This window comes from Oryctolagus cuniculus, chromosome 7 (genome assembly GCF_051225735.1).
Source record: "Oryctolagus cuniculus isolate XC-2025 breed Fujian yellow rabbit chromosome 7, ASM5122573v1, whole genome shotgun sequence".
Classification (NCBI taxonomy): Eukaryota; Metazoa; Chordata; class Mammalia; order Lagomorpha; family Leporidae; genus Oryctolagus; species Oryctolagus cuniculus.
In genome coordinates, this window is record NC_142873.1 from 152,904,438 (window position 1) to 152,921,543 (window position 17,106).

The 17,106-nt window shown below is 60.0% G+C and overlaps 1 protein-coding gene across 2 annotated transcripts in view; it reads right to left on the reverse strand.

The window, feature by feature from the left end:
- Window positions 1-6,065: 6,065 nt before the first annotated feature.
- IGSF21 (immunoglobin superfamily member 21) overlaps window positions 6,066-17,106 on the reverse strand; it is a 230,769-nt gene continuing 219,728 nt past the window's right edge. The window contains exons 7-10 of one of the 2 annotated variants that reach the window (XM_017346520.4): window positions 8,110-8,195; window positions 7,526-7,718; window positions 7,056-7,094; window positions 6,066-6,299 (exon numbers count right to left, since the gene is read on the reverse strand). In XM_017346520.4, coding sequence (XP_017202009.2) covers window positions 6,226-6,299; window positions 7,056-7,094; window positions 7,526-7,718; window positions 8,110-8,195 — 392 coding nt within the window. In that variant the 3' untranslated portion in view covers window positions 6,066-6,225. Of the gene's footprint in view, window positions 6,300-7,055; window positions 7,095-7,525; window positions 7,719-8,109; window positions 8,196-13,939; window positions 17,029-17,106 lie in introns of those variants that run through there. The other variant, XM_089299243.1, reaches the window with a different exon arrangement.

Sequence of the window (17,106 nt, forward strand, 5' to 3'; positions counted from 1 at the left end):
CGCTTCTTACTTGGAAAGGTTGTCTGGAGGTCACATGAGGTAATGCGCTCCAGGAGCTGGCGCCGCGCCTGGTGCTTGGACAGCTGGGAAGCGATCAGCTCCGCAGAGAGAAATGCCGACGCTCACGCACATCTGAAGGGCGGAGACGCTGATTTTTTTTTTTTTTTAACAGGCAGAGTTAGTGAGAGAGAGAGAGACAGACAGAAAGGTCTTCCTTCTGTTGGTTCACCCCCAAAAGGCTGCTATGGCTGGCGCACCGCGCTGATCCGAAGCCAGGAGCCAGGTGCTTCTCCTGGTCTCCCATGGGGTGCAGGTCCCAAGCACTTGAGCCATCCTCCACTGCCTTCCCGGGCCACAGCAGAGAGCTGGCCTGGAAGAGGGGCAACCGGGACAGAATCCGGCGCCCCGACCGGGACTAGAACCCGGTGTGCTGGTGCTGTAGGCGGAGGATTAGCCTAGCCGTGGTGTTGATTTTTAAAAAATGTTTATTTATTTATTTATTTATTTATTTAAAAGTCAGGGTTACAGGGGCCGGGGGGAGCCAGAGAGAGGTCTTCCATCCGCTGGTTTACTCCCTAATTGGCCGCAACGGCCAGAGCTGGGCCCGTCCAAAGCCAGGAGCTTCTTCTGGGTCTCCCATGTGGGTGCAGGGGCCCAAGGACTTGGGCCATCTTCCACTGCTTTCCCAGGTCACAGTAGAGAGCTGGATCGGAGGAGGAGCAGCCGGGACTCGAACTGGTGCCCATGTGGGATGCTGGTGCTACATGCAGAGGCTTTACCTGCTAACCCACAGTGCTGCCCCTTGGAAGTTTTTTTTTTTTTTTTTTAAGGTGTATTTATTTGTTTGAAAGTCACAGTTACAGAGAGAGAGGGAGAGAAAGAGAGAGAGAGAGAGTGAGAGAGAGAGAGAGAGAGAGAAATCTTTTACCCATTGGTTCATCCCCTAGAGGGCCACAATGGCCAGTGCTGGGCCAGGCGGAAAACAGGAGCTTCTTCCAGGTCTCCCACGAGGGTGGCAGGGGCCCAAGCCCGTGGGTCATCCTCCGCGGCTTTCTCAGGCCAGAACACAAACCAGTGCCCCTTTGGGATGCCGGTGTTGCATGTGGTGGCTTTACCTGCTGTGCCAAAATCAGACCTGGAAGTGCTGATGTTTAATTTCTTACAACAATTCTGTAAGTTAAGTGAGATTATCCCCATTTCATGGCCAGAAAAACTGAGTTCAGAGAGGTTAAGAGGGGCCGGCGCTGTGGCGTAGCAGGTAAAGCTGCCGCCTGCTGTGCTGGCATCCCATATGGGCGCTGGTTTGAGTTGAGGCTGCTCCTCTTCCGATCCAGCTCTCTGCTATGGCCTGGGAAAGCAGTGGAAGATGGCCCAAGTGCTTGAGCCCCCGCACCCGCGTGGGAGACCTGGCTGTCTGGGGAGTGAACCAGCAGATGGAAGATTCTCTCTCTCTCTCTCCACCCCTCCCAACCTCTCTGTGACTCTGCCTTTCAAATAAATAAATAAATCTTTAAAAAAAAGAAAGGTTAAGAGACTTGCCCAAGATCCCACAGGAGAAAGGCGGCCAAGCTGTAGTTTGTGACCCCCGGGGCTTCGAACCCTGGCCTCCACTGTCAGATATGCGGCTTCCTTGCATGTGCACCTGCTCCTCCCCACGGGGACTTTCTGGGGTTGCAGGCGTCTGCTCAGGCCTCAGTGGAAGCCAGGGAAGTGCAGGGGGTACGGCTCCAGCAGCCGGGGCAGGGGGGAGGGGGGAGGGCAGCTCTCGCAGCTTCCTTGCCCCCAGTGAGGCCGGCTGGAGCAGTGGTTGGTGCAGCATCCCGAGGACCCCCCGGGATAAAGCCCCAGTCACTCGGGCCATGCTGGGCCCACGAACAGCCGCCGAGTGAGGTTCCTCTCCTGCCCCCTGCACCTGCCTCTCTCGGCGCCGCCTGGGCCCCTCCCAGTAAATCACCTGCACCCACACTCTTATCTCAGGGCCTGCTTCTCGGGGTCTCCAGCCAGCACCGTCGGCCATGCCGGGCATCAGGCTGTTGGTGTTCAGTGCCGTGGGCAAAGCCAGAGTCCTATCCAGGCCGATGGAGGCCCAGAGCCCGGAGCTCGGCCCGACGCTGTGCAGTCACAAGTGAAGATGGCTCGCCTCTGAGCCTCTCTCTGCTCTCTTCCAGTACAGGGAATAGCCAGTGAAGGTGGGTGCCGGCAAACGGCTGGCGTCTAATGGATGCTGGTTCTCCTGGGTAATGCCAGCCTGGCACCGCCCTTCCCCATGTCCAGCACCCACCAGGTAACCGCCGTGCTCCTGTTTCATTAGCGCATCTTCCCAGGACCCTGGCTTTTTAAGAGCCCTCCCTCTCCCTCACAGCCCCTCCCTTGTCCCCAGGCCTCTGGGGTCCCGGCCGTGGTCTCTGCACGGTCTGCTCGGCCAGGCACACCTGAAGCCAGTAGGGAGCAGAGAGCTTCTTGGACACAATGGCTCAAGTGCAGCTGAGTGGCCCAAGGACACCTAGGCAAAGCCACACACTCCCCCCACCCCGGATCTGCAGACGGGGGTGGGGCCAGGACTCACCTTGGGGAGGGGCGATGGGCAGGGCGGAGCTCCCAGGGAGCCGGGGACATGGAGTTCTGGCCCAGACCAGCAGCCATGTGTCTTCCCGGTCCACCTCTGTTTCAGATGGGAAGGGCCTCGGGTAGCTGTTCGGACCGGCCCAGAACTCGGTGACCTGCAGCGTCTGGGCTGCTGTCCAAGAGGCAGTCGGGGCATCTGAACCAACCTGGGGCTGAACCGTGCAGGTGAAGGTGGCAGGGTGCATCTTCACACTCCCTGTCGGCTTTCAAGGCCGGCAGCCTGTCACCACCGCCGGGAAGCCTTCCTTTCTCTCCACGACAGAAACATCTTTCTCTCTCTGTGCTGCTGTGGCGTCTCCTTGGTGCTCTGACGCCAACGCCGACGGCGCAGCCCTCAGGTCTCCCGGTCCTGAGCCTGCGATGCCTGATGGATGGGGCAGGGCGCGGGGCTCCTGCCTAGCCTGGGGCCCAGGGGTGCTGCCCAGGGTGTATGAACAAGCGAGTGAGCGTGAGGCTGAACCAACGAGGCTCCTTCTCCCCTCCCAGGCTGGGGCCACGCCCACCCCCTCCATGCTCCAAGCTGCAGATTCAAAGCCAAAGGCAGGGCCCCCTCCCCCGGCTCCTGTGGCCTGGAGCCTCCCCCCCACCCCCGCTCTCGCCAGTGTGTCCCCTGCCGCTCTGCGCGGTTCCTTGCTGCTGACCTGTGGGTGCACTTCCGGGGTCAGCGGAGCCCCACGATCACGCCGTGAGTAGGCAATGCAATACCAATGTCATGCCTACCTGGGCTTGTTCTCCATCACGGCAGAAAGAGGGAACAGGTCTTTTTATTTATTTTATTTCAGTTCTTCCAGGAAATGGCCGAGGCATTGGGAAACAGACTTGCAGAGCTGTGCAGCGAGGGGAGGGGCTGGGGGCGTTGGAGAGACAGCAGGGCTCTGGGGAAGGAGGAAGCGGGCGGAGGGGCAGCGGTTCTTTGTGGTTGTTGCCTGCCGATCTGGCCTGGGAGTTATATCCTCAGATCCACCGGACCCAGCAGCTGACTGATAACCCAGGAGTCAGACTCCAGCTTCCATCAGCATGGGCTGGCCCACATCAGTGGACGACCACTGCCCAGCGAGACTGAACAACAAACTTGGTGAACTGTTTGTCACCCAGTGTCCCCGCGGCACTGGATAACCCAGCCACGGCCGAATACCTGTTCCGTCTGCGGCACCCATGCACCGCTCGATCAGGGTGAGTGGTAACACCTATCTCGTGGGTGATGTCACGGGGTTTTGGAAGCACGACTACAATTAGACATAAACGGGCTGCCCTGCCTCTAAGCCTCTGCTCACGCTGGCCCCCATGTCCAGAAGTCCCCGCCTCCTGCCATTGTTCCCAAGTTCTGCAGCCCGCCCACGCCGTTCTCTTTGGGCTTCTCCTCGCTGCTCCTGCCCCCTGCCCCCTGCAGGGGGTCCCGCTCCTGCCTCAACGCCGCAGGAGGCCGGGTGGCCCCTGTGTGGCTCGCTCGGCACAGTTGGGTTCCACTGCTCCGTGGTGAGAGCTCCCTCCTTGAGGCGCAGTCTTGCACAGCCTGGCTGCCTAGCACGGGGCCTGGTCCACAGTAGGTCCTCAGGAGATGCTCATTCATTCACTCATCCCCTCATTCCCTCAATCCATCGTGACCGAGCCCCTCCCACGGGCCGGGCTCTGCTCTATGTGCTGGGGCTGTAGCCGTGAGCAATGGACTTGATCCCCACCTTATGGTGCTAATATCCGGGCGGGAGTTAGCAGGGGATGGTGGGAAAGTAAAGACACAGACAGGAAACGCATCAGGTAGTACTGCACGCCGTGCAGAGGGGCAGGTCGGGGGTGGCCTGGTGGCCAGGGACGCTGTGGCCAGGGAGAGCCCTCCCTAGAGGTGGTGGTTGTAACAGCCAGCTGATCAGTAAGGAGGGGACAGGCAGAGCAAAGGCCCTGAGGTAGGAACAGGCCAGGCCACGAGCTCGGCGATGTTAAAGACCCCCATTTGTTCCCGTAGAACCCGGAGTCGCGGGCCACAGCGAAGCTTCGGGAGCTAACGATGCCGCCAGTTGGTTCTCTCTGGAGCCTCCTGGGAAGGGGGCTCCGCGTCCCGCCTTCTCAGCCCGCGGCCGCCGCAGTCCTTGGCTGGCGCTGCTTCCCTGCGTCACTTCCGTCTCTCGTTCCGTCGTCACAGCGCCTTCTGTTGTCTCTGGCCCGCTGGCCTCCCTTTCACAGGGGCCTGTGACCGCGTTACTCCCGCCCCAGCAAACCCAGAATAACCGAATACCCACATTCAAGCTCCTCAACTTGGTGGCGTCAGCCAAACCCCTCTGTCCGGAGGAGGTGACAGTCTCAGGCTCTGAGGATGAGGAGGGGGACGTCTCTGGGGACCACTGGTCTGCCAGCCAAGGTGGTCCTCCTGCCCTCTCTCCCCCTGCCCTGGGTGTGCTAGAGGCCCGGTGGCTGCGCCCGTGGCTGTAACTGGAAGCGGGCGGAGTCCACTCAACCTGCCTGGGCTTTTGCTGAGCTCAGAATGAAACTTTATTATGACAAAGTAGTAAGACTCTGGGGTCCAGGTGTTGCTGCAGCTGTCCTGTCCCACTCTGTCCCGTGCTATCCCGTCCCATCCTGTCCTGTCCATCCCGTCCTGTCCTGTCCTGTCCCATCCCATCTCGTCCTGTCCTGTCCTGTCCCATCCCATCCTGCCCTGTGCTGTCCTGTCCTGTCCCATCCCATCTCGTCCTGTCCTGTCCTGTCCCATGCTGTCCCGTGCTATCCCGTCCCGTCCTGCCCTGTCCTGTCCCATGCTATCCCGTCCCGTGCTGACTTACGCAGTCTCCCACGGGCTCATCACGGTGACTCAAGTCTTGGCCACAGCTCAGAGAGGGAGGCCAAGCCCACGTTCTCTCCCAGGCCCCTTGGGCTTTCCTTCTGCACTATCAGCTGAATGGCATGGGGCATCTTCTAACGGAGCCGGAAGTTCTGGGAGACTCCACCCCCCCACTGGCTCTCAGGGGATGGGCTGATGCTCAGGCTAAGGGAGGACACGTGGAGGAGGCCCAGGCCGTCGCTGGGCTTGCCTGGTTCCATTCTTCCTGCGCGTCAGTGACCCACTGAAAGGGGCTCCGGTGTCAGGCGGCCGCTGCTCTAGAACAGACACTTATGGAAGGAACCTGACCCAGTACACGGCCTGGAGTCCGGCCCCGCTGACCTGCCACCCGGAACAGGCTGCTGTGCCAAGCCAGAAGGGGCGCGACCACACAGCACCTGCTGTGGCTCGCCAGCAAGGCGTGTATTGGGTTCAGCGTCAGGGAGATGGCCGCTGACCACGGCACTCAGCCCTGAGCGGGCTGTTGGGGTCTGCTGGGGTCCCTGGGAGGAGCCTGCCTTCTTCCCGCTTTGCCCTGTCCCCCGCCAGGGCCCAGCCCAGCCCTGGATGCCGGCAAGCGCCCAGTAGCTGCTTCTGAACAAAGCGAGAACAGAGGCGCCAGCCAGTGTCGGGAAAATCGTTGTGTTTGTTTTAATTAAACCGACTGAAGAAGCCAAGACACAGACAGAAAGAGACTAAGAACGAGACTGGAAATCGTTTAGAAAAGAAATGAAAACCGATCGCTCGCAGAAATGTCGGTGCCGGTGGAGGTCGGAGGGGGCGGCGCCTCACGTCAGCTCCAGGACCACTGTTAGGGCGAGCACCAGGGTGAGCCGGACGCCGGCGGGGCCAGACGCGGAGCCTGTGTGGGTGGCGGGATGCGGGTCAGTGGCTGCACGCCAGCCCTGTCGCTCAACCGAGCCTCCGAGGCCCCCCAGCAAAGGCGCTGGACATCAGCCTCAGGATGAGTGGAGTTCGAATCCCAGCTCCGCCACTCGGCCCCTCTGAGAGCCCATGGTCCCTTCCATCCCCAGGCCCCCTGGGCTGAGGTCAGGCTTGCTGGCACCGTCGGGTTGGTCCAGCCAGGAGCAGCAGCAGGTGCCTCCACTGTGAACTGTGGGATTGGCTCAGAGTGTGTGTGTGTGTGTGTCTGTGTGTGTGTGTGTGTTGGGGCAGGGTGGCAGCCTGGAACAGGGTCGGGGTCCCTCAGGGCGGTGATCAGTTGGGACAGGAGGCAGCCCGGAGAGGGAAGTACCCCCCACTGAGGCATCCGTCTGTGCTCCCGACTGTCCCATGGGTGGTCCAGGGCCCCGGATCACAGCCCATGGTCAACGCCGGACACAAGACCTCAGGGTCAGGGGAGCTGAGCACCTGGAGCTAAGAGAGCTCACGATGTCGCGGATGGGGGGAGGGGCGCACTGGGTGGCTGACCCCCCTTTCTTGCCCGCATGCCTGCCTCTGACCTCCTCCGCCCCTGCCCAGTTGGAGGTAGTGGGCCTCTTGGGGATGGGGGAGGGGCCAGGCACAGGGCGGGGGTGGGGGGCAGTTTGAACAGAGCCTCCGGGAGCCATGAGAACCACTCACTCTCAAGCAAGACACCCGGGGGGCGGAGGCTTACCATTGGAGTCCTCCGTTCCTCTCGGAATATTTGGGTTTTCTGTGGGGAAGAATCAGAAAGGGAGGCAAAGAGGGCAGCAGTCAGGGAAGGGCACCCAGCACCCAGCACCCAGCACTGCTACCTGGTGACACAAGCTCATGCCCAGCCCAGCCATGAAGCCTCCCTGGGGACTGGTGACATCAGCCCATTTTGCAGACGGAGGAACAGAGGGAGGCAGGGCAGGCTGCCCAAGGTTGCCCCTTGCTCAGACCCGGGGCTGGGATTTGAACCCAGAGTCTCTGTGCCTCCAAAGCTGCTCAGGTTTTAACCCTTGAACTGCCGTGACTTCTGGGGGGCGGACACATGCTCAGGGGGATTTCAGGGGAGTTGTGCCCTTGATTCCCCCGCCTCCAGGGATCGTCGCCCCCTCACCCCCCCGCCCCACACCCAGGGCAGATCTCCCGGCCCTGCCCAGGCGGGTGTGGCCGCACCGAACACGATGAGCCGCGTGTGCGTGTCGGTGGAGCCCAGCGGGTTCTGGGCCGTGCAGCGGTACATGGAGCCGTTGAGCTCGGCCGGGACCCGCTCCAGCACCAGTTCCTTCCCGTCGAACTCTGTGCTGCCGTCCAGGAGGCGGCTCCCGACCCGCGTCCACGTGAACATGGGCTCTGGGAAGACTTCATTCTGTTGGCCAGAGTGGGGGGAGAGTCAGGTCCCAGGAGGCACTGCACTGCCGTCGCAGGGAGGGGTCAGGCAGGCGGCCTGGCCGTGGCTGCCAAGGCATTGGCATCGGTGGGCTGGGAGTGGCTGCTGGGACCCCAGGAGGAGGCGTCCAGGGCTGGAACGGGTGCCAGGCCCGTGAGCTCGAGGCTTCAGGTTTGCGGTGGGAGAGTGGAAACCTGCGTTCTCCCAATTCTACCATTGCCCAAACTGGGAGACTGAGGCCTACTGGCCATGGCTGAAGGTCAAGGGCGGGGTGTTGGAGGGTGCTGTCGGGGCTGGGGAGTGGGGCTGGTGCCCAGTCGGGGTTCCCCCACCGCCCACCACCTTTCTGGCTGCTCAGAGAGAGGCTGACCTGAAACCCGTGGACCAGGATCCTCACTGTGTCCCCAACTCGGGCTCTGCTGGGCGTCATCACAATTTTGGGGCCTTTAGGTGCACCTGTAGGGAGAGAAGGGCCAGTCAGGGAGTTGGGTGTTTGGGGAAGAGGCCAGCATGGAAAGGAGGGGCCGGGAACCTGGCAGAGTAGATTCAGTCCAGGAACCGATGTCTTCGGGGTCAGGAGCTCTGAGTATGCTCATTCATTCATTCACACCCGCATTCATTCACACATTCCCTGGGCTCCTGAAATGAGTCAGACCCCAGCGGGGACTGGGGGTTGAACACAACCTCTGTCCTTGTGGGAGCCACACATCCACGGGAAATGAAGTCAGCAGCAGTCAAATGCAAGTCAGCGTGACAGGTGACAAGGTCAGAGAAGGCAGGGGACAGTGTGGCCGGGGAGAGATGCTTGCCCAGGGGAGGTGCTGCCCAGTAGATGGCTCAGCTGCCAGGGCAGGGGAGCAGCCTGGGCCGCCGCCGGACTGCTCAAGGCTCAAGACTCCCGCGCTCCAACCCTCCTCCTGCTGTCATTGTCCCCATCACCGCCCGAGTTCACGCAGGCCCACAGTCACAACGCAATTGCCGAAGGTCGCGAAGTGAGGAAGCATCGGGCAACCTGGCGTCTCCTGTGCCCTGATGCAGTGCCCCCGTCTTGGGCTGAGCAGGGGCTTTCTGGAGCGTCTGGGTGGAGGTGGACACCGTGTGGGGGGGCCTTCTCCTCCCTCGCGCCAGCCTTTGCCGCCCGCTGCTCTCCCGCACAGCCTTTCCTCACTGCCTCCACAGGCCGTCATGGCTCAGACCCCGGAGACAGACGCCCAGGGGGCCTTGCTCTCCTGTGGGTGGAGCCTGGGAACCCTTGGCTCCATCCTCCTCTTCAGTTGCAGAGCAGGGGCTCATGGGTAAGGAAGAGCCTTACCCAAGGTCACCAGAGAGCCAGTCACCCACGTTTCTTGATTTTCAGGCCAAGGAGTTTTCTTTCTTTCTTTTTTTTTTTTTTTTGACAGGCAGAGTGGACAGTGAGAGAGAGAGACAGAGAGAAAGGTCTTCCTTTGCCGTTGGTTCACCCTCCAATGGCCGCTGCCGACGCGCTGCGGCCGGCGCACAGCGCTGATCCGATGGCAGGAGCCAAGTGCTTCTCCTGGTCTCCCATGGGGTGCAGGGCCCAAGCACTTGGGCCATCCTCCACTGCACTCCCTGGCCACAGCAGAGAGCTGGCCTGGAAGAGGGGCAACCGGGACAGAATCCGGCGCCCCGACCGGGACTAGAACCCGGTGTGCCGGCGCTGCAAGGCGGAGGATTAGCCTAGTGAGCCGTGGCGCCGACCTGCCAAGGAGTTTTCTACCAGATTAATCCACCTTTCCACCCATCTATCCACCCATCCACCCATCCATCCACCCATGTGCCCATCCATCCACCCATCCATCCACCCATCCACCCATCCATCCACCCATCCATCCACCCATGTGCCCACCCATCCACCCATCCATCCACCCATGTGCCCACCCATCCACCCACCCACCCACCCAAGCATGCTTTCAACACTAACCACTGAGCTGAGTGTGTGTCAGGCTTGGGAGCGGGTGGAGGAGGCAGTGGTGGACACAGCCCAAACCCTGCCAGCAGGGGGCTTGCCCTTCAGTCAGGAGGCCTCAGCTGAGCAAACGCACGCACAGCTCAGTGGGACAGTGCTGGATACAGAAAACGGGCCAAGGAGGGGTGGTTGAGGGCCGGTGGGCGACAGACACCCTTAGGTACAGTGGTCCTCGTCTCTCCCAAGGAGCTGAGATGTGAGGCTCATGAGGGCTGTCCCAGGCAGAGGGAACAGCCAGGGCACAGCTCTGACGGAGGTCAGGGAGGGGACGGGGCTGGGCTGGGGGCCGGTCTAGAGGGTTTCCAGAACGGGAGGCAGGGTTAGGGTTTGGCTGGAGTGCCACGCTCTGGACTGCTCTCTGGGAACACCTTCCAGGGACGGTGGTGGGAAGAAAGCCATTTCCTTGTGCCCAGGCTCTGGGGCTGGCCAGGGTCTCCCCCCTCTGCCCATGCCTGGACCTCCAGCCTCTCCATCCCACCCACAGCTCTCGCAGCAGAAGGCCTATGTGGGTGGTCTTCCAGACACTGCCACGATAATTCTCTGAGAACCAGACCAGAGGACCGTTAATTAAACCGCGATCAGGACATCTAAAGTGCCACATGGGGCTGAGCGAAGCATCCATGGGAAGAGCCCTGCAGACACAGGAGGGGGTGGCGGGGGAGGGGGTGGGGGATGGGTGGCTCCATTGCTGCACACACCAGCGGGTGGGAGCAGCAAGAGCCTGGAGCCCCAACAGCTGGAGTGGAGTCCACTCTGTGTCCCCGGCTGAGCTCTCCACCTGGCTTTCCCCAGCTGCTCAGTGGGAGCCATGACAATGTCAGGAGGTGGGGGGATGGGTGGATAGCATTGGTCCAGCGCATGCCGAGGGCCAGGTCCCGTGTTAAATACCGTCTGCACGCTCCCACTTGACCTTCCAGCCATAGCGATTGTCCCCAGGAGGCAATGAAGGCTTAGAGGTCAAGCAACCTCCCCTCCTTCTTTATTAACTCTCCGGGACTGTGGAGGTCAATTTGCTGATGGGAAAAACCAGCCCGGGGCAGCCTGGCTCGGGGCTATTATTTTGTCTGCTCTGTTGTCCTTTGAGCGCTGAAGGGATGGCACTGCTGGCGGCAGCCAGCAGAGGGCGCTGAAGGGCACCCCTGTCCAGGAGAAAGCTGGAGCCCTGGGGGACCAGGGCAGACACCTTTGCCTCCAGGCTTGGATTCCTCACGGCTCTGCTAGTTCCTGGGCCTGTGCCTGCTGACCCTCAGGGGAGAGGACACTGCCATTCACCAGGTGCTGAAGACGTGCTACCCTCCATTTTAGGTCTGACACACCGTGCTGGTACTCAGGTTAACATCAAACCCATTTTGCAGGTCATAAACTGGTCCCCCAGGAGGGCAGTGCCCAAGGTCACACTGCAAGGCGGCGGCAGAAGCAGGACTTGATGTAGGGCTCCAACGAGGAGCCCAGGGGCTGAGGAGAGACAGAGCGGGGTCACTTCTACCCAGCAGCCTCTGCTGTGCCCTGAGCCCTGAGCTGCTGCTCCTGTTTGCGCCTGCGCAGAACTGACTGGGAGGGGCACGGAGGGCGGCTGGGGAGGGTTGTGCTCTGCCCTTGCTTCTCAGCTCGATGCTGGCAGCGTGGACGGACAAGTGCCTTTGTGGCAGACGGTCCCCTGACTCCCTCGGCCACGGCTGTGGCGCCAAGGTGCTCTCAAAGCCAAGCCAGCTGCTGTCACCCTCCCTGCTGCCACCTCCACCAAGACGCCAATTAGCAGCTCCTGGCAGCCAAGGCGTGACCCTCTCGCCTGCTCCTGGAACGCAGCGCTGAGTGCAGCCAGAAGCACGTTGTCGGCCTCCACCGCTGTGTGCACAGGAGAGGAGCTCAGACACGCAGAAGCCAGCCTGGCCCTCACTCTCAGGCTGCGTGGCTTGGACAATTCCATCCAACCTGTTGGACCTCAGTTTTCTCACGTGGAAATGGGTGAACAGGCCACCACTCTGCCCGAGGAGACACTGCAAATGACAGTGGGGATAAGGTGTGGGACCATGCGTGGAAGGCAAAGGACGGATGCCTGAGTGCCCAGGGGGAGGCTACAGTCCTGCTCAGATAAACTTCCCTCCTCACTGCTCCTGAGCGTCCTGATGCAGAATGGCACCGTGGAATCGCAAGGACAATCTCCTCCAGTTTGCCCCCGGGAAGTCTGGGCATTCATTAAGACGACTACTCACCCATGTACTCACTCATCCATTAATCTATCCGTCTGTCCATCCACCCATCCACCCATGTATCCACTCATTCAGCCATCCATGCAGGCATCCCACCCTCTACACACCCATCCATCTACCCATCCACTCATCCATCCATCCAGCCACTCATTCATTCATCTCTCCATCCATCTACTCATCCATCCATGTATCCAACACTCTACCTACCCATCCATCCATCCATCCACTCATCCATCCATCCACTCACCCACTCATCCATCCATCTACTCATCCATCCATCCATCCACCCATCCATCCATCCATCCACCTATCCACCCATCCACTCACCCACTCATCCATCCATCTACTCATCCATCCATCTACCCATCTACTCATCCATCCATCCAGCCACTCATTCATTCATCTCTCCATCCATCTATCCATCCATCCATGTATCCAACACTCTACCCATCCATCCATCCATCCATCCACTCACCCACTCATCCATCCATCTACTCATCCACCCATGTATCCTCTCATTCAGCCATCCATGAAGGCATCCAACCCTCTACATACCCATCCATCCATCCATCCACTCATCCATCCATGTATCCAACACTCTACCCACCCATCCATCCACTCACCCACTCATCCATCCATCCACCCACTCATTCATTCATCTCTCCATCCACCCATCCATCCATCCACACATCCACACATCCATCCACACAGCCACCCATCCATCCATCCATCCACCCATCCATCCATCTGCCCACTCACCCATCCACCCATGCAGATAGTCTCAAGCCAATCACTCATCCATTCTCACCCAGTTGTTCACCTGCTCACCTCTCCACCATCCATCCATCCACACATTACCCATGAGCCTACCAGCATGCGACACACCCATGCACTGAGCGGTTCTCTCTCTAATTCTTCATTGTACATTGATCTGTGTCGGTCACTCTACAGGGCAATGTTGGGCAAACAGTGACGAATAATAACAGTAGCTCTGTCCACCAAAAGTGGACTCCTCTGTCTGCACCATGCTAAGTGCCACCTTACTTGGTCTTTGCAAAAGCCCAGAAGAGAGTGAATTAATTATGAAACAGCTGATATGTTAGGAACGGCAACATGTCCAGGCTGAGGATACGTTCGGGATTGATCTGAGCCCTGCCCTGCGTGAGCACCCAACCCTGTCTTTAACACCCAACCCTGCACCTTTAACTCCAGCGGGGACTCCTGACTGTTAGGAAGCCAAGAACACCCTTCCAGGTAGAGAGGAGTGCGATGCCAGATGACAATGAGACAAGGGGCTGCAGGGGCCCGGGGGACAAGGCTGTTCCAGACAGAGCATGGAGGAGGGGCCTCTGAGTAGGAGATCAAGCAGAGGCCTGCGTGGAGGAGGAAGCGAGTGTCTGGGGCGAGATTGCTGGAGGCGGGAGCGACAGCTGTGCAGGCTCAGACGTGGGCCTGCGCCTGGGGTGTTCAGGCGAGAGGAAGGAGGCCCTGGGCTGGACACGGCTGACAGAGAGGGTGACAGTGGCCAGCTGGACTCGGGGTCTGGCGTAGCTAGGAAGTCACGTGGACTGGGCTTTCCCCTTCTTCACATATTTTTTTTTTGACAGGCAGAGTTAGACAGTGAGAGAGAGAGAGAGAGAGACAGAGAGACAGAGAGAAAGGTCTTCCTTCTGTTGGTTCACCCCCGAAATGGCGTTGCGCTGATCAGAAGCCAGGAGCCAGGTGCTTCTCCTGATCTCCCATGTGGGTGCAGGGCCCAAGCACTTGGGCCATCCTCCACTGCACTCCCAGGCCACAGCAGAGAGCTGGACTGGAAGAGGAGCAACCGGGACAGAATCCGGCGCCCCAACTGGGACTAGAACCCGGGGTGCCGGCGCTGCAGGCAGAGGATTAGCCAAGTGAGCCACGACGCCAGCCTTCTTCACATATTTCTAATTGGGATAACTCTTGCCTATTGCGAGAAGCCCTATTTTAAAATGTACCGTTCGATAAACTTTAATAAACACGAATGTTCCCTCGGGCCTCCTCGGGGCTCTTCCCACTCTCCGCAGGGGAACATGTTTGCGACTTCCACCAACGGGGATTTGTGTGCTTGTCCAGGAGCTCAGGTAAACGCACCCGCTCCCCCCCGCCCCCCGGCATGGACTCTGCTGTGCCGCTTCTGAGCTCCCTCCGGGCTGATGCACGAGTCACAAGTTCACTCATTCGCGTCCACCAAAAGGATTTCTTCTTTAAGATGTATTTACCTGAGAGGCGGAGTTACAGAGAGAGAGAGGGAGAAACAGAGAGAGAGGTCGTCCATCCGCTGGTTCGCTCCCAGGAGTCGATCCGAAGCCAAAAGCCAGGAGCTTCTTCCAGATGGGTGCAGGAGCCCAAGCACTTGGCTCATTTTCCACTGCTTTCCCAGGCCACAGCAGGCAACTGGATCGGAAGTGGAGCAGCAGACTCGAACCGGTGCCCATACGGGATGCCGGCACCGTAGGAGGAGGCTTAGTCCACTGTGCCAGTCCTGAAAAGTATTTGGTTGCACCTCAACTTTGTCCACCTGCTTCCCTAAGTGTGGACACGGGGGTTACTCAGTGTTTGCTCTCACAGGCGTGGCTCAGGGACAAGGCTGCTGCGTGTGTTCCCCGGCGAGTGTAGACAACTGTTCTCATTCTCTCGGGCTCCGGGCAGGCATCGAGGAGGGGTGTGTTCCTTTGTAAGGAACCGCCAATCTTCCACAGTAAGGAGACCCTGGTGCGGGAGGCGCCGATCGTCCTGCCTCCCTGTCAACGTTTGGCAGTGTCGGTTCTTCCAGTCGTGGCTGGTCTCGTGGCTGTGCACGGGCAGCTCCCTGAGGTTGGCATCTGCATTTCCCCACGACCGATCACGTCGCACACGGGGTCAGACGTTTCTTGGCCATTTGTGCGTCTTCTTTTGTTAACCTGCGCGTTGTCTCGTGCTGTCAGTTTTCACCAGTCTTTCTGGAACCAGACGCTGTCGGACGCGTGTGCTGAGAACCTTGTAGTTTGAGTTTCCATTTTCTCAGAAACGTCTTTGTATGGCAGATTTGAATTTTGACGACGTCCAATTACCAATTTTCATTTCATGTTTTTTTTTTTTTTTGTGAGTGCATGAAAGATCCTAGCCACCCCAGTGTCGCGAGGATGTTTTTCTAGATATTGGTCCGGAAGCTTAATATCATGCTGGCTTTTAAGTCTGATTCATTTCAAATTAACTTCTGTGTGCGCGCGAGGCAGGGGTGCAGGTTCCATTTTCCTTATGCGAGCTCAGTTGTTCCGGGGCCATTGGTTACACGGGACAGCCCGGGGGTCTTTGTCAGAAATCAATTGGCCGTGCAGACGACGTGGGTCTATTTCTGGGCTCTCATCTGTTCCGCTGTCCCCTCGTCCACCACTAGAGGGGTGGGGGCGGGTGTGCCTGTGAGCCGCAATCGCGATCTGATTTATATGCTAAGTAGATCAGTGGGGCAGGGGCTGGGGGAGACCGGAACAGGCCAACATGGCCGCGAACAGAGCAGGCTGAAGGGGTGTAATGTCACAGGTGGGCGACGTGGGTGGTCGCGGGGGCGCCCGTGAGAAGGCAGATCCGGCACAGAGTGGGAGGCGGGGCTGCCAGGGCTTGAGGAGGGCGTGGGTGTGGGAGATGAGAAAAGAGTGGGGAAGTGGGGGCTCCGGTGTCTGGCTCAGTCAACAGAAGGATGCAGCTGGCATCTCCCGAGACGGGTTCCAGGACCACCGGGCATCTGTGGTTCGGAGCACAAGAAAGGTGCAAACACTGCAAGATGTGGGGAGGGGTTTATTTGGGAGAGTTGGGGAAGGGTCCAGGAAGGCTTCCTGGAGGGGGTGGCATTTGAGCTGGGGAGTGCCTCCCCGGCGAGTGGGAGCAGAGGTTTGTCACAGGGCGACGTGTCCCGACTCTTGTGGCTTTGATCTTCCAAGTCCTCAGGTGCTTGGATTCTGTGCCCCAGGGACATCTCCTTCATTCCACCGTCTCAGCGCGAACCCAAAGTCCATGAACCCACGGCCCTGCAGCTCCCAGCTCGCTGCACTGGTCACGCACACTGGCTCCGTGGATGCCCTGGCAGGCTGCGGGGCGTGGTGGTTGATAGCGAGGGCTCTGGGCTCAGGCGGCCCTGCTGGTGGACCTGGGGGCGGTCACTCCAAGCTGGCTCCCATGTCTACGTTGGCGAAACCGACAGCATCTCTCAGCAGTCTCAGGGAGACCAGGTGGGGACGCATCTTGCACGGAGCCTGGCACTGTGCACAGCGCTGAAAACATGTTTGTGGTTCCTCCTGTTCTCCCCATTCAAGAGATTGGAAAACTGAGGCTCTGAGACACAAGAGATCTCACGATCCACAGAGTGGAGGCTGGACGGGAAGCCTGTCCCGGGGCCTCTTCAAGGGCTCACCTCACTAGGCCCTTTTACCTTGGTGACCATGCTGGGTCCTGCCCACCGCTGTCACTCCCCAGGTGCGCGTGGACCCCTCTGTGTGGGGGCACTGCCCTTGAGCGGGCCTGTCTGCCCCTCGCTTTGACAATGGGGGGCGCCCACAGAGGTGGCTCTAGGTAGGGGGCCAAGGAGCCCCTGGGATCAGACACAGCGAGGCTGGGGTCCGGCAGGGGTGCGAGGACGGCCCACAGTCCACACGCCCCGCCTTGGAAGGCCACTCGGTCTGAGGTCCTGGTCTGGCCTTTTGCCTTCTCATTCTTCTGGGGTGGAGCAGGGACGAGGAGGGACATGGGGAAGAATGGGGGCTCCAGGGGGCTGGCTGGTGACACGGGAGAGGGCCCAGCCCCCCGGCACAGGGCCCGGCCTCCGGGGCTGGGGCGGGGGGCACGAGGATGCCAGCGAGAGGCGCAGTGCACGCCCGGTGCCGTGCTGCCTGCCTTCGCATCCTCGCCCACTTACCTGGGAGAACGGACTTAGCATCCCCGGGCCTCAGTTCCCCCATCTGTGATATGGGATCATAATCGTGCCTTCCCCGTTGGGGCAACGCGAGCCCCAGTGAGCTTATCGGACAGCAGCAGCTGGGGTGTGTAGCAGGTGCTCGAGCCCTCTCTGTCACTCCCGGTGCGGGCAGCTGGGCTGCGGGAAGAGAGAGGTGTGCGGGAAGCAGCCTGGGCCTGGGGAGCTCAGAGGCTGGCTTGCGGGGGCGAGGACAAG